The following is a 15,194-nucleotide window of genomic DNA, read 5'->3' as shown; positions in this document are numbered from 1 at the left end:
GTACTTAAAACAATTATCGGAAATCAAAACAACGTCTATGTGAAGAGCCTGAATTGCAGAGAAAGTCTTTCTGTGGCCAGAGTGGAGATAAGGCATCTAGCACTGGACATGTCTTGCTGGTTCTTCCTGTTCTATTGTAGTCTGCAGAGCTGCTGTTCAGCTTTTTCTTTGTCTGCAGTGTAGCAAGAAGATAATTGGTAATTGCACGTGGAGGAAGGTGCACGGGCTGTTTCTGTACTGCTGGCTTGTTGCTTCTCGCTGCCGAGTCTGAAAAAAAAAAGCAGCAGCAGGAGCAGCGACATCCCTCTGCCACCTGGTCAACTTGTGCCCCTTTGAGGGCTGGGTTTATTTGGGAACAAGGGAGCCGATTTCACCCCCTCCGGGCGTCTGACGGGCTGGAGGGGCGAGGAGCCCACCATGTTCCTAGCTCCAGCCGTTTGCGAGGCCTGGGGTGCAGTCCCAGAGCAGGCCCGCTCCCCTTGGCAGGAGCTTGCCTAGAATGACATGGAGGTAGGAAAGCAGGTTTGTTCTTTCTTTGTACTGAAGGTAACAAAGGGGTGATTGTATCGGGGCAAATGTAAATAAAGAACATGCATTTCTATCGCACCTTTCACAACCTCAGGACATCGTAAAGCACTTTACAGCCAATGAAGTACTTTTTGAAGTGTAGTCACTGTTGTAATGTCGGAAACGCGGCCGCCAATTTGCGCACAGCAAGATTCCACAAAATAACAGCGTGATAATGACCAGAAAATCTGTTTTCGTGATGTTGGTTGAGGGATAAATAATGGCCAGGACACCGGGGATAATTCCTCCCTGCTCTTCTCCATAATAGCTGCCATGGGATCTTTTACGTCCACCTGAGAGCAGACGGGGCCTCGGTTTAACGTCTCATCCGAAAGGTGGCCCCTCCGTGCCGTCAGCTGTGGCTCAGTGGGCAGCACACTCACCTCTGAGTCAGAAGGTTGTGGGTTTAAGTCCCACTCCAGGATCTTGAGCACGTAAATCTAGGCTGACACTCCAGTGCAGTGTTGAGGGAGTGCTACACTGTCTCTGGATTTGAACGCACAACCTTCTGACGCAGAGAGAAAGATTTGGATTTATCTCGCGCCTTTCACGGCCGCCGGATATCGCAAAGCGCTTTACAGCCAATGAGGTACTTTTGGAGTGTTGTCAATGTTGTTACGAGGTGGGAGTGCTATCCACTGAGCCACAAAAAGATCCAGGACATTACTTCAAACAGTCAGATAAGGGGGCACTGGTTCAAACTAAGAAAAAACAAACTTAAGGATTGATGTCAAGGACAAGCTCACACAAAGCTTGATCAACATTTAGGATGAAGCTCTGGCTGGGCCATGGATGGTAAAACCCTGGGACCATTTTCTCAGCAGTTGGATGATGCGATGGGGACAGTGTTGAGGCAGGGGTAGGCGGGGAGCGGGAACTGTAGGATATTTCTGGATGGCTGAGCTGAGGTGGTCTGATTGCTTTTCCTGATCTAGTGATATAAATGAGTGAAAAGTAACTCAGACACCAGAAGCTTATTCGCTCAAAGGTTGAGAATGTCTGGAATAGTCTGACGGGCGGGGAATCAGGAGATGTAAAAGGAAATTCCATCGACAGCGATTCCAGCACGGAGTTTCATCTGCCGGGAGCATCGGGAATTCAGCCACAAACCTCCCCCTCCAGGTTATAGCCATTGAAATTAATGGATAGGAAATCCTGGGAGGGGAGACGTGCTCCGAGCTCTGCACTGGGAGCGGCAAAATAATCCTGTACCCTTCAGCGTTTATCTGTTTTAAATGTATAGTTGGACACGAGGCTGGGAATGGGTGTCGAAGTTGCTTCTCTTTTGAGGGGGGACTACAGCCAATGGCCGTCTCAAGTCCACTTTGAAGTTATCGCCAAGAGCACAGGACCCGAATGGGAGGAGCCAGCGGGCCCCCGTACACCAACTAAACCCAGTATAACAGCAGATTCACATCAACGTCTGCCCCAACTTCAGTGGCAACAACAACGTATTTATAATAGCGTCTTTAATGTAGTAAAAGGTCCCAAGGTACTTCACAGGAACGTTTTAAGACAAAGCAAATACATTTGTTACTGAGCCACATACAAAATTATGGCAGATGACCAGGAGGTTTTAAGGAGCGTCTTAAAGGAGGAAAGAGAGGTTTAGGGAGGGAGTTCCAGAGCTTGGGGCCCAGGCAGCTGAAGGCACGGCTGCCAATGGTGGAGCGATTAGAATCAGGGATGCTCAAGAGGGCAGAATTAGAGAAGCGCAGACATCTCGGGCGGGGGGGGGGGGGGGTTGTGGGGCTGAAGGAGATTACAGAGGTCGGGAGGTGCGAGGCCATGGAGGGATTTGTAAATAAGGATAAGAATTTTGAAATTGAGGTGTTGCTTAACTGGGATGTAGGTTGGTGAGCACAGGGGTGAAGGGCGTGCGGGACTTGTTGTGAGTTAGGTCACAGGCTGCCGAGTTTTGGATGACCTCAAGTTTATGCAGGGTAGTAGGAGTGTAACCTAAATAAATTGCATTGACCAAGGCAAGGTTCAGTGAACCCACTGAGCCTTTTGCCCTATCTAATAGTTTGTATGAATTAAATCCACAATATTGAGGCCTGCTGTATTTTAGCAGTAGCTCCGGACGTTGAATCCGTATGATCCCAAGGAGGATTTGATTTTAATTAACACACACATGGCATGGCTCAGACAGGCAGCGCTTAACCCCAGGGTAAGGGCTGCTCGCTATCTGACAGAAGCCCTTTGCTGTGTAGGAACGTTTGACAACGATGTAAATCCAAGCAGCTCGCTCTGCCACCAACACTTGATGTCAAGGTCACACAGCCCTTCCTTCCCCAGCCACACAACAGTCGCCAAACACTTATTCACAAAGCCTCCAACTATTCCTTAAAATTTCAGCTTCCTTCTGAGGTCATTGTTTCCCCTGAAGTCAGGGACCTGACCGCAGCAACTGCTGCTCACTGCCAATAATCACATCAAGATCCCAGCTGAGTGGTGAGGCTGCAATTGCTAATGAAAAGTGAATGGATATTTGACGCAATGAGAGAAGGCCAAAGAGGCGATTTGTTTGAGACTGATCATCCATCCCATTACTGTGTGTATTCTCGGGACTGATATTGATCCTTTCTCACACGCTCTCACCTCCGAAACATTACACTTATTTCTCTCTGATCATCAGGTGCGATGGAGAGAAAGAAAGAACTTGCGTTTATATAATGCCTTTCATGACCTGCAGACTTCCCAAAGCGCTTCACAGCCGAATAAACTATTTTTTTGAAGTGTAGTCACTATTGAGAGGTAGGAAATGGCAGCAGCTGATTTCCACACAGCAAGCAATAAATGACCAGTTAATACAACAGCGAAATACCGCGGGTACTGGAAATTTGAAATAAAAACCGAAAATGCTGGAAATACTCAGTAGATCAGGCAGCATCTGTGAAGAGAGAAACAGAGTTAATGTTTCAGGTGGTTAGCAAAGTAACCGAGCTGAAACATTAACTCCGTTTCTTTCTCCACAGATGCTGCCTGATCTACTGAGTATTTCCAGCATTTTCTGTTTTTATTTCAAATGACCAGATAATCTGTTTTAATGACATATGAGGAGAGACTGGATCGACTAGGCTTGTATTCACTGGAATTTAGAAGAATGAGAGGGGATCTTATAGAAACATATAAAATTCTGACGGGACTGGACAGGTTAGATGCAGGAAGAATGTTCCCGATGTTGGGGAAGTCCAGAACTAGGGGTTACAGTCTAAGGATAAGGGGTAAGCCATTTAGGACTGAGATGAGGAGAAACTTCTTCACTCAGAGAGTGGTGAACCTGTGGAATTCTCTACCACAGAAAGTTGTTGAGGCCAGTTCGTTAGATATATTCAAAAGGGAGTTAGATGTGGCCCTTATGGCTAAAGGGATCAGAGGGTATGGAGAGAAAGCAGGAAAGGGGTACTGAGGTTACATGATCAGCCATGATCATATTGAATGGTAGTGCAGGCTCGAAGGGCCGAATGGCCTACTCCTGCTCCTATTTTCTATGTTTCTATGTTGAGGGATAAATATTGGTCAGGACACCTGGGGATAACTCCACCCCTATTCAAAATAGTGCCATGGGATATTTTACGTCCACCTGAGGGGGCAGACAGGGCCTTGGTTTAACATCTCATCCAACAGACAGCACAGCGTTCCTTCAATACCACGCTAGAGTGTCGAGTTCCAGAGTGAGACTTGAACCCACAACCTCTGAGCCAAGATTAAGATGCTAAAGACCTGCAACTTAAACTGTGCCAGTGGGCTTAAAACTAATATCAGGGAAAATAAGATTTAATAGAACTGTAAGATGTTCCAGCACAGAAACAGGCCATTCAGCCCATCAGTCTGCGCTGATGATTTTCTCCATATGAGGCACTGTCTAATCCCACACTTCAGCTCACTCCCTTTACTTTTTAATATTCCTCTTGTTAAAGGTAATTCCTTTTTTAAAGGATTTCCAGCACCCAGTGTCTCCCCCTAGTGGTGTTCCAGCACCCAGTGTCTCCCCCCTAGTGGTGTCCCAGCACCCAGTGTCTCCCCCTAGTGGTGTCCCAGCATCCAGTGTCTCCCCCCTAGTGATGTCCCAGCACCCAGTGTCTCCCCCTAGTGGTGTCCCAGCACCCAGTGTCTCCCCCTAGTGGTGTTCCAGCACCCAGTGTCTCCCGAGATGTAGGTGTTGCAATGCATGTACGCAACAACACATGCAGAAGTAGAAATGTCAAGGCAAAGTTCACTGCTGATGGTTATTGCACTCTTACAACATTCCTGTGTCCTATTTCTACAGTGGCATTAACAAACGCTCGATTAAGAGCAGCGTATCAGCGTCTAGTACAAGCAGGTTAAGGTTCATATATGAACTTGGCTGGAATTTTCTAGCCTATGATCCATTCATACACAATGTATCGGAATGTTTGGCTTATCTGTTTCCAACTTTAAGGCCCCAAGTTTCCACATGAGTTGCTCCTGATTTTTAGGAGCAACTGGTGGAGAACGGAGTATCTTAGAAATCGGAATTCTCCACATTTAAGTTTTCTGCAGTTCTAGTCAGGTAGAACAGTTTCACTTTTGAACAAATTTTTTTTTTTCAAAAGTGGGCGTGTCCGGCCACTGACGCCTGATTTGAAAGTTTCCACAGTGAAAACTTACTCCAAACTAACTTAGAATGGAGCAAGTGAAGATTTTTGTAGGCCCGAAAAAACCTTGTCTACACATTAAAAAATCAGGCGCAGGTTACAAATTAGGCGTCCGGAACGAGGTGGAGGGGGGAGGGAAGTCATTAAATTCTACAATAAATCCTTAGTTATACTTATACAAATATTATACAAATAAATCCAACCTGAATAAACATTTATAAGCAAAGAAAAGATTAAATAAACCATGTTCCTACCTGTGTGAAAGTACTTCAGGCAGGCCTTTCAGGCAGCGGTTTGCCGTCGGCCCCGACGGACGGCAGGGGGGGAGGGAGGGAGAAGGCTGCAGGAAGCCTCAGAACTTGAGGCAGCGGTTTGCCGTCGGCCCCGACGGACGGCCGGGGGAGAAAGCTGCAAGAAGCCTCAGTGCTGATCATGGAAGGGCAATGTGATTTTATTAAAAAATGTTAAAAATTGAACAGCTACAAAGAATTTGAATAGTCTCAAACAAGTGCATGTGTCCCGTTTGTCACAGTCTATCTTTAATTACAGAATGCACTCCCTCACCCTCACACACAGAAATATCAAGAAAATTAAAATGCAAGCCTTTGCAAGGGTTCAATAAACAAATCTTCACTTTTTCTGCAGCACTTTTTAAAATGGCCGAGTGCCAATGTTTCCTTCAGACTGCGCGAACGCTCCAACGCGCACGCGCAGGGTTGCCGGCACGAAAAAAAATCATTTAAATTGTACCCGCCCCCTCCTACTTACAAAATCGGCGCGAGTGGTAGGCTCCGCCCCCTGTGCGCCGCGCCAAGCTGACATGGAGCTGCAAAGCGCTCGAGAATAGCGCGTTTTTTTTTTCAGGCGCCGTTTTCGGCGCGAAAAACGGGCGCCCAGCTCGGAGGGGCGCCTGTTTTGCCGCCTGTGGAAACTTGGGGCCTAAGTTTGGAGTAACTCCTAGTGCAGAGTGAGGAAATTCACTGTGCCACAGCTCAGATACAATGAGCACATAAACAGGATGTGCTCTTGTTTTTCTTCAATTCAAGCTTTGATAACCAGCTGAGACTGCCACATGATTTGAAGCACACGATGTTTCTAAAACAGACTGCAACTCGTGTCCTATCCTGTTGCCATATTTGACTGGGGCAGTTTCCTTCTTTAACTTTCCCTTTTAGGTTTTTTAAAACCTATTGCGATTCACATGAGACACTTTGAAAAGTGGCAAATCCCTTGGTGTTCCTGACCTGCCAAGTTTTCTGATTTTCATTACTTCTCCTCTGACATACTCGGGCGAGTACTTGGAATTCTGTAGACCCGATAGTGGCTGAATTGCTGGGACTGCTGCCAGCTCCGAGTTTGCTATTTATCAGCGTATGTTCCCATAATTTATTTTTATCTCTCTGTGATCCAGGTTAACTGGTTTTCTTTTTTCCACTTTTTTTTTGGTTTTTGTTTTCCAATTTCCCTCCTTTTCTCCCCTCTAATCCTCCCTTCATTTCCTACATTACAACAGTGGCTGTAAAGTGTTTTGGGATGTACTGAGGTTGTGAAAGGCGTTGTATAAAAGCCAGTTCTTCCTTATACTTTAACTGAGGAGTGTCCGAGCTTTTTGTCTCTGTGGGTGTAAATATAATGTTTAAAGCCAAAACTTCATTAAATTGCATATATCTTAAGCTGCAACACAAACAAATCCTGCCTAAGGATTTAAAGACCGAAAGAACTTGTATTTATAGAGTGCCTTTCCTGGCCTCAGGATGTCTCAAAGTGATACACAGCCAGCGAACCAATGTTAATGTCAGGAAACACGCCAGTCAATTTACGCACAGCAAGGTCCCACAAACAGCAGTGAGATGCATGTCCCGATCATCTGTTTCACTTATGTTGGCTCAGGGATAAATATCAGCCAGGACACCAGGAGAACTCCCCTGCTCTACTTTGAATAGTGTCATGGGATCTTGTATGTCTGCGGGGGCCCTCAGTTTAACGTCTCATCCGAAAGACGGCACCTCTGACAGTGTAGCGCTCCCTCAACACTGCACTGGAGTGTCAGCCTAGATTTTTGTGCTCCAGAGTCTGGAGTGGGACTTGAACCCACAACCTTCTGACTCAGAGGCGAGAATGCTACCCACTGAGCCACAGCTGACATCGCTAATGAACCCACAGTGCTAAGAACAACCCCTTCCAAAATCGCCACGATCACACAATTCAAACAGGACAAATCAGCGAACAAGAAATAAAAATACATTTTCTGTTTATTTACTCCTATTGTGGAGCCCTGCCCATTGGGAGTGTAGATCATGCATACAGCTCTCAATTTCCCATCCATTCAATTCGTGGGTGGGACATTGTGGGTTGGTGCACCTGATTTTCCAGTAAGTTGCAGGGCTCTGGGGAAAGAGCAGGGGGGAGTGGGACTAATTGGCTCGCTTTTTCAAAGAGCCGGCACAGGCCTGATGGGCCGAATGGCTGCCTCCTGTGCTGTGGGAGTCTCGGTGATTAGTGGGCGGGTGTTTTGCCATGGGACGTTAGCACAGGTGTAACCCCGGAATGTGACGCGACAAGTGAAGTTACTCTCTCACAGCTGAGGGTTCTCAAGTCGCAGGACACATGATACAGAAATAAGACGCAGCCCTTTCAAACGACTGCTGGCACGAGCGACCCTCCAGCTTCACGTCCGCTGATGTTATCAGCTCCGTGTGGTGCACTTGCTCAGGGAATTCCTTGCACACAAGGAACCCGGCTATCAGCCACTGCCAGTCTCTTCGAGTTTGTTAAAGCGAAACCATCGACTTCCTTCTGTGCCCTTTTCAGCTCCGCCTCCCTGTGTATTGTTACAGCTTCCTCTCCCTGCTGGGGCGCGGCATTGGCCCCTGTGAAGCTGATCGTGTGGCATCCAGCACACTCAGGGCAAGTGTGCGCCTCACCACCAGTCCCTGCAGGACAAAGCACTCCTCGCCCACCCCCATGCCCCATGGCAGACGGACTGAACCCCTGCAGCGGGATGTCCTGGGGTAAGGAGTCTTTCCCCCTGCCCACCGCAGCTCTGACCCCCAGACAATGTCTGCCTTGGACAGGTGAGTCCATCCCTTGCGAGGTAACCAGGAACCCCCTCCCCACCCCCAGGTAACGTCGGACTCCCGGTGTACCTCCCCCATGTTCCAGGATCCAAGGCCAGACCTCCCCCAGAGAAATTTCGGTCTCCTTGTATTGATTTAAAAAAAAAAGTAAAATAGTACAAATCGAGGGCAGATAGAAAATGCCGGCAACACACAATAGGTCAGAGGTCATCTCTGAAGAGCAAAGAAGGGAAGGCTTGTGCCAAGCCAGGGCCCTGCCTGAAACATGATTCTGTCTTTGCTTTTCACGGATGCTGATGGATCTGCTGTGTGTGTGTGTGTGTGTGTGTCTCTAGCAACCAGAAACATCTCAACGTGCTTCCGATATGATGAATTACACTGCCAGGTGCTGATATAACAGAGATACACATGGTAAGATCCCACAGGGAGCAGTGACCAGTTTTGCTGCATCACTGCGGATGGTATTTTAACAATCTCAGTGGGGGGAGAGAGGTTTGAATGAGAACCTCGCCCAGCTTCAGAAGGAAAGCCAGTTTTGAAGGAGCAGTTGCTGCTGATTGATGCTCACTGACAGCATCCTCGGAGATTCTGCACTGTTGGCGTGACGAAGATTCACTTGGTTCTAAGCTCTGGAACTCTAGCCCTCCCTAAACATCTCTTCCCCTCTCTCCTTTAAGATGCTCCTTAAAATCTCCCTCTTTGATCAAGCTTTTGGCCAACTGTCTGAATATCTCTTTATTTGGCTCAGTGTCAAATTTTGTTTGATAACGCTCCTGTTAAGTGCCTTGGGATGTTTTACTGCATTAAAGGAGCTATATAAATGCAAGTTGTTGTTGTAGTAGAACCAACCTGTATCGAACCTTGGTTAGACCACACTTGGATTACTGCGTACAGTTCTGGTCACCATAATATAAGAAGGATATTGAGGCACTGGAGAGGTTGCAGAGGAGATTTACAAGGATGATACCAGAAATGCGAGGGTATACATATCAGGAAAAGATGATCAGGCTGGGTGTCTTTTCTCTTGAATAGAGAAGGCCGAGCGGTGACCTAATAGATGTCTTTAAAATGATGAAAGGTTTTGATAGAGTGGCTACAGAGAGAATGTTTCCATTGTGGGGAAGAGCATAACTAGAGGCCATCAGTATAAAATAGTCACCAAGAAATCCAATCGGGAATTCAGGTAGTAACTCTTCACCCAGAGAGTGGCGAGAATGTGGAACTCGCTGCCACAGGGAGGGGTTGAGACGAATAATATCGATGCATTTAAGGGGAGGCTGGACAAGCACATGAGGGAGAAGGGAATAGAGGGTTATGCTGATAGATTTAGATGAGGAAAGACGGGAGAAGGCTCGAGTGGGGCATAAACGCCAGCAACGGACTGGTTGGGCCGAATGGCCTGTTTCTGTGCCGTATATCCCGTGTAATGACGGCAGGGATGAGGAGCGATAGCTATGGCTCAAGAAATTAGACATTTTGTTTTAAGCTGGCACAGAAAAGGTTAAGCAGTGCTCAATCGGAGATTTCGAGAGGGCCAACAGTGAAAGGCTGTTTCCAGTGGTTAGTGAAACAGTAACAAGGAGGCCAGGACTCGGGATTATCCCTTGAGGAATGAAGGGGGGAGTTAGGAGAAATGTATTTTTCACACACAGGGTTTCTTGGGACATGGAACGCTTCTTCACCACAAGAGGCTGTCAAGGCAGAGATGATGACATCAGTTAAAAGGGAATTGGATACGGTTTTGAAAAGGACGGGATACGGGAAAGGGCAGGGAGATACGATGAGAGGAGACAGCTCCAAATGGCCTCCTCCTGTGCTGTGATCTCTACAGCTAGTATACAGATGTAATAATCAGCTTCAAATGTGTTGGTGCGCGCTCCTGCAAACTCCCTGTTGTGTGTGGGGCCAGCAGTCCAAGCTATTCGATCACACGTGTGCTAACTTGGAACACTCCTCATGCCATTCTCCAGCGAGCCCTGGTTGGGGGTGGTCACACACTGCTCTCTCTCACTGCCGATCAGCTGCTGAGAGAGGCTCACACATGAGGGCAGAGCCATGTGAAGACTGAAATAATAACAGAAAATGCTGGAAATACTCAGCAGGTCAGGCAGCATCCGGGGAGAGAGAGAGAGAGAAACAGAGTTAACATTTCAGCTCGGTGAGTTTTTGTCAGAATTGGATGACGTAGGGTTATCGAGCTGAAACATTAACTTTGTTTCTCTCTTCACAGATGCTGCCTGACCTGCTGAGTGTTTTCCAGCATTCTCTTGTTTTAATTTCAGATTTCCAGCCATCTGCAGTCTTTTTGCTTTTTGTTTTTGTGTGAGGACAGGGCTCTGTGTGCTGCTGACCTGATCTCCACATTCGCCCCTCGGTGGCGTGGGCCCACATTGGGAAATGTCGAGTGGGCTTCCCCACCTGCACACTGTCTGAACAGATCAAAAATATCGGCAACGGCACCAAGAACCTTATTCAGCAGATACTGTGCAGGGTCTGAGACTGGAGTGGTCCTTCAGCTCCCCCAAGTGGCCATAATATAGACTGCGACTGAGGATCTTGCTCTTCAGGAAGCGGCAGGAGCTTTAAGAAGATTGCTGGGTTTTAAGCTCTGGCCGTACGGGAGCTGACCCATGAGTATGTCGCTGGTAGATTGTGGATATTGCTGCACGTAGTGTCATTTTAAAGTTTGGAAAAATCCCAAAGAATATTCCTGTAATGTGGAAAAATCAATTAATAGGTGGCGAAAGGGTTGTGTTTGGTGGGTAAGTGGTACTTAAGTTGCTGTGACTGATGCTGTGCTGTTGTGATGGTAGCACAGTGGTTATGTTACTGGACTAGTAATCCAGCGACCCACGTTCAAATTCTACTACGGCAGCTGAGGAATGTAAATTCAGCGGATTAAATAAATCTGGAATTTTTTTTAGAAAGCTTGTATCAGTAATGGTGACCATGAAACGACTGGATTGTCGTAAAAACCCACCTGGTTCACTAATGTCCTTCAGGGAAGGAAATCTGCCGCCCTTACCCGGTCTGGCCTATATGTGACTCCAGACCCACAGCACCGTGGTTGCCTCTTGTGGTCGACTGCCGTCTGAAATGGCCCAGTGAGCCACTCAGTTGTGCCAAACCATTATAACAATGTCAGCACTGTGGGAGCATCTTCACCACCACCTTCTCAAGGGGCAATTAGGGATGGGCAATAAATGCTGGCCTTGCCAGCGACACCCACAGCCCAGGAACGAATTTTAAAAAAGATTGGTGATCTCACTCTGAGAGGACTGGGGGGGGAGGGGGTGGCGCAGGTTTGGGAGATATCAGATCAATTGGAGAGACACTGGCTCACCAACTACCCCATCCCCGCTGAAGGGTATGTTTCACAGGCTGTGGATCCCACTGTTTACAGGAGGCCAGTCAGTGAGATACACAACACCTTGTGCACGTTCCATCGTATCAAGGATTTGATAACAACATCCCCTGTTAAGTCAGTCCCGTGTCCATTGAAGGTATAAATTGTTGCATTGCTTGTCTGACCTGCAGTTATCAAACTTGAATCGTAAAGAGATTCTTTCTTCCTGTAGCTCTCTGCTCCCCCCGCCTCCCGCCCAGTCCTAGTTTCCATTTCTTGGTCAGATAGCTCCGCCCCCACTATAACCCCACCACCTCTCACTCGCTGGATACAAGGATGGAGTGTCTCTGTGGGGACGTGCACACCCAGATCTACCTGATAGATTTTTGAATATTAAGGGGATCAAGGGAGAGTGCGGGAAAGTGGAGTTGAGGTAGAAGATCAGCCATGATCTTATTGAATGGTGGAGCTCAAGGGAACGAATGGCTTACTCGTGCTCCTAATTCTTTTGTTCTTATTACCCCTGTTCGCCTGTGCCAGTATGTGGAGAATCGTACAGCGAGGGCCCCCTTCTGCCTCAGTTAGCACAGGTTGTGGTATTTATAGCGTGCCGCACATTGCAAGTTCAGCTGTGAGGAACGTTGGATGAGGCTCATTCACTGTGCTCTGTCACTTTCTGCATTGTTTACGATACAATCCGACCCTTGAACAGAAATATTGGCCATTAATGTCAAGCACATTGTTGAATACAGGATAGCAACTGTGTATAATCCAACAGCCTGTGGACAGGTGTCACTGAGTGGCCTGTACCTGTTTCTGGGGCAGGGCTGTCGAGACGTTCGGTCTTTGTGGGACACAGATGTTGCAAAACAGAACTCGGGTGTGGGAGGGGTGGGGGTTACATATATACTTAAATCCATGTTCCCATTACTCTGCAAATACCACAAGCTTCTGGTACTAACAGATCTTGGTGTTCTGATTCAGGATCATGAATGAGACACTAGTGCTTTTTCTAAATTGTGCCGGGGTTTGACAGGGTAACTGTTGAGAGGCGGTATCTCCTGGGTGTCGAGTCTAGAACTAGGGGGCACAGTCTCAGGATAGGACTGAGATGAGGAGAAATTGCTTCACTCAGAGGCTTGTGAATCTTTGGAATTCTCTACCTCAAAGGGCTGTGGATGGTCAGTTGGAGTACATTCAAGACAGAGATCGATAGATTTTTGGACAATAAGGGCATCAAGGGATGCAGGATCGGGCGGGAAAGTGGAATTGATGCAGAAGACCAGCCATGATCTCATTGAATGGCAGAGCAGGCTCGAGGAGCTGTACGGCCTACTCCTGCTCCTATTTCTTATGTTCCTTCATCGTCGCTGGGCCAAAATCCTAGAACTCCCTCCCTAACAGCACTGTGGGAGTACCTTCACCACACGGACTGCAGCAGTTTTGGAAAGTGGCTCACCACCACCTTCTCGAGGGCAACTGGTGATGGGCAATAAATGCCGGCCTTGCCAGCGACGCCCACATCCCGAGAATGAATTTTTAACAACTCAAAGAGGATGGTTCCCAGAAGCGGCAGATGGTGAACCAGCGGGGCAGAACTCATTCGCGCTCAGACTTGCCCAGCCGATGCCTGTTATGTTGATGGATGGTTTGGTCCGCAAGTTGCAAACAATGTTCTCCCCAGACTGCAGGGACATGTGGAAGTGCAGTGATCGGGGGTGGGGGCGGTGAGGGGCTCCCCACAGGACACTCACCAGCCGTAACGCTGGTGACGATTCCGCGCAGCAAATTTAAAGGAACCCCGCACCTAAAATAAACATTAGAGGGAACATCGGTTGCAAATATATATTAATTACACAAAATCCTCAACGAGCGGTGTAACCCGGTCACCTATACACACTTCTAACTGGCGTTCGATCGAAGCGGAATATGGATTTGAACAGCAGATTTAATTGTGTATTCTGCGATTGTCAAACCTCGCGCTTTGTAAACGTGTCTTTTTCTTCCTGTTTTACAGTGAGAGACGCAAAAAATCTAATCCCCATGGATCCCAATGGTCTTTCAGATCCCTACGTGAAACTCAAACTCATTCCTGACCCCAAAAGCGAGAGCAAACAGAAGACGAAAACCATTCGTTCAACCCTCAACCCCACCTGGAATGAGTCGTTCACATTGTGAGTGCATTCACTGGTCCCACTCGATCAACTGGAGTAAACAAGCTCTTTATGGATTTATTATCCACAAGAGCACACATTCTATGTTTCTAACTTTGCCTCTCTAATTCGAGTCAGTCTAGTGTACTCTTAACCTAGCTTTGTGTGTGACAGTTAGCCCGTTAAAATCTGATCTTGGTTTTAACTCCACTTTCCTGCCCGCTCCCCATAACCCTTGACTCCTGTTTAGTTTAAGAATCTGTCTATCCCTGCCTTGAATATATTCAATGACCCAGCCTCCACAGCTCTTTGGGATAGAGCATTCCATAGATTTACAACCCTCTGAGAGAAGAAATTCCTCTTCCTCTCCGTCTTAAATGGGCGACCCCTTATTCTGAAACTATGCCCTCTAGTTCTAGATTCCCCCACGAGGGGAAACATCCTCTCTGCATCTACTCTGTCAAGCCTCCTCAGAATTTTATACGTTAAGATCACCTCTCATTCTTCAAAACTCCAATGAGTATAGGCCCAACGTGCTCAACCTTTCTTTGTAAGGCAACCTTTTCATCTCAGGAATCAACCTAGTGAACCTTCTCGGAACTGCCTCCAATGAAAGTATATCCCTCCTTAAATAAGGAGACCAAAACTGTACACAGTACTCCAAGTGCAGCCTCACCAACGCCCTATACAGTTGTAATAAGACTTCCCTACTTTTATACTCATTCCCCCTGCAATAAAGGCCAACATACTATTTGCCTTCCTAATTACTTGCTAAATATTCACACAGTCGAGTCTAACAACAGCAATACTGTTCCTCCCAGTGGTTCTGAGGGGGAAGGCTTAGGATTTGAAAGCCACGCTGAGAGTCTAAGCTGTCAGATGCTGCGGTTAATTTCTGGCACTTCTGAAATGCCAGTCATTTGTACAGCAGCTGCCTCTTGACATACACCGCCACCGACACCCAGTCAAAGCAGCAGAGTGAGGTGCTATCCTAGTGCAGTGGGAGTGCGAGAAATCGCAATATGATTAACGGTGGAGCCAGCCCGCGTCCATCTCAGCCGCTCGAGTTAGTTTTAACACCATTTTTCTGCTGGTTGGCGAAATAATGCGGATTGTTCTGTCCCATTCTCTCTCTCTCTAGTAAATTGAAAGCTAGTGACAAGGATCGGCGACTCCTGGTGGAGATCTGGGACTGGGATCGCACCACTAGGAATGACTTCATGGGTGCCTTGTCCTTCGGAGTGTCCGAGCTGATGAAGTCCCCGGCGATTGGCTGGTACGTGTGTCCTTCTGAGGCCGTTGTCAATAAAACTCTCAAGTGTGACAGATTAAGGGGTGATCTGATTGGGGTGTTTAAGATGATTAAAAGAATTTGATAGTGTAGATAGAAAGAAACTATTTCCTCTCGTGGGCGAGTCCAGAATCTTAA

At 47.4% G+C, this 15,194-nt stretch overlaps 1 protein-coding gene across 5 annotated transcripts in view; it reads left to right on the top strand.

The window, feature by feature from the left end:
• LOC139226835 (protein kinase C alpha type) overlaps positions 1-15,194 on the top strand; it is a 542,945-nt gene that overhangs the window by 345,437 nt on the left and 182,314 nt on the right. For all 5 annotated transcript variants that reach the window (XM_070857892.1, XM_070857891.1, XM_070857893.1 and 2 more), the window contains exons 6-7: positions 13,630-13,786; positions 14,907-15,041. In XM_070857892.1, coding sequence (XP_070713993.1) covers positions 13,630-13,786; positions 14,907-15,041 — 292 coding nt within the window. The remainder of the gene's footprint in view (positions 1-13,629; positions 13,787-14,906; positions 15,042-15,194) is intronic.

Source organism: Pristiophorus japonicus, chromosome 16, assembly GCF_044704955.1.
Source record: "Pristiophorus japonicus isolate sPriJap1 chromosome 16, sPriJap1.hap1, whole genome shotgun sequence".
Taxonomy (NCBI): Eukaryota; Metazoa; Chordata; class Chondrichthyes; family Pristiophoridae; genus Pristiophorus; species Pristiophorus japonicus.
The sequence above is the reverse complement of the archived record's forward strand: the minus strand, read 5'-3'. Positions and strand labels throughout refer to the sequence as shown.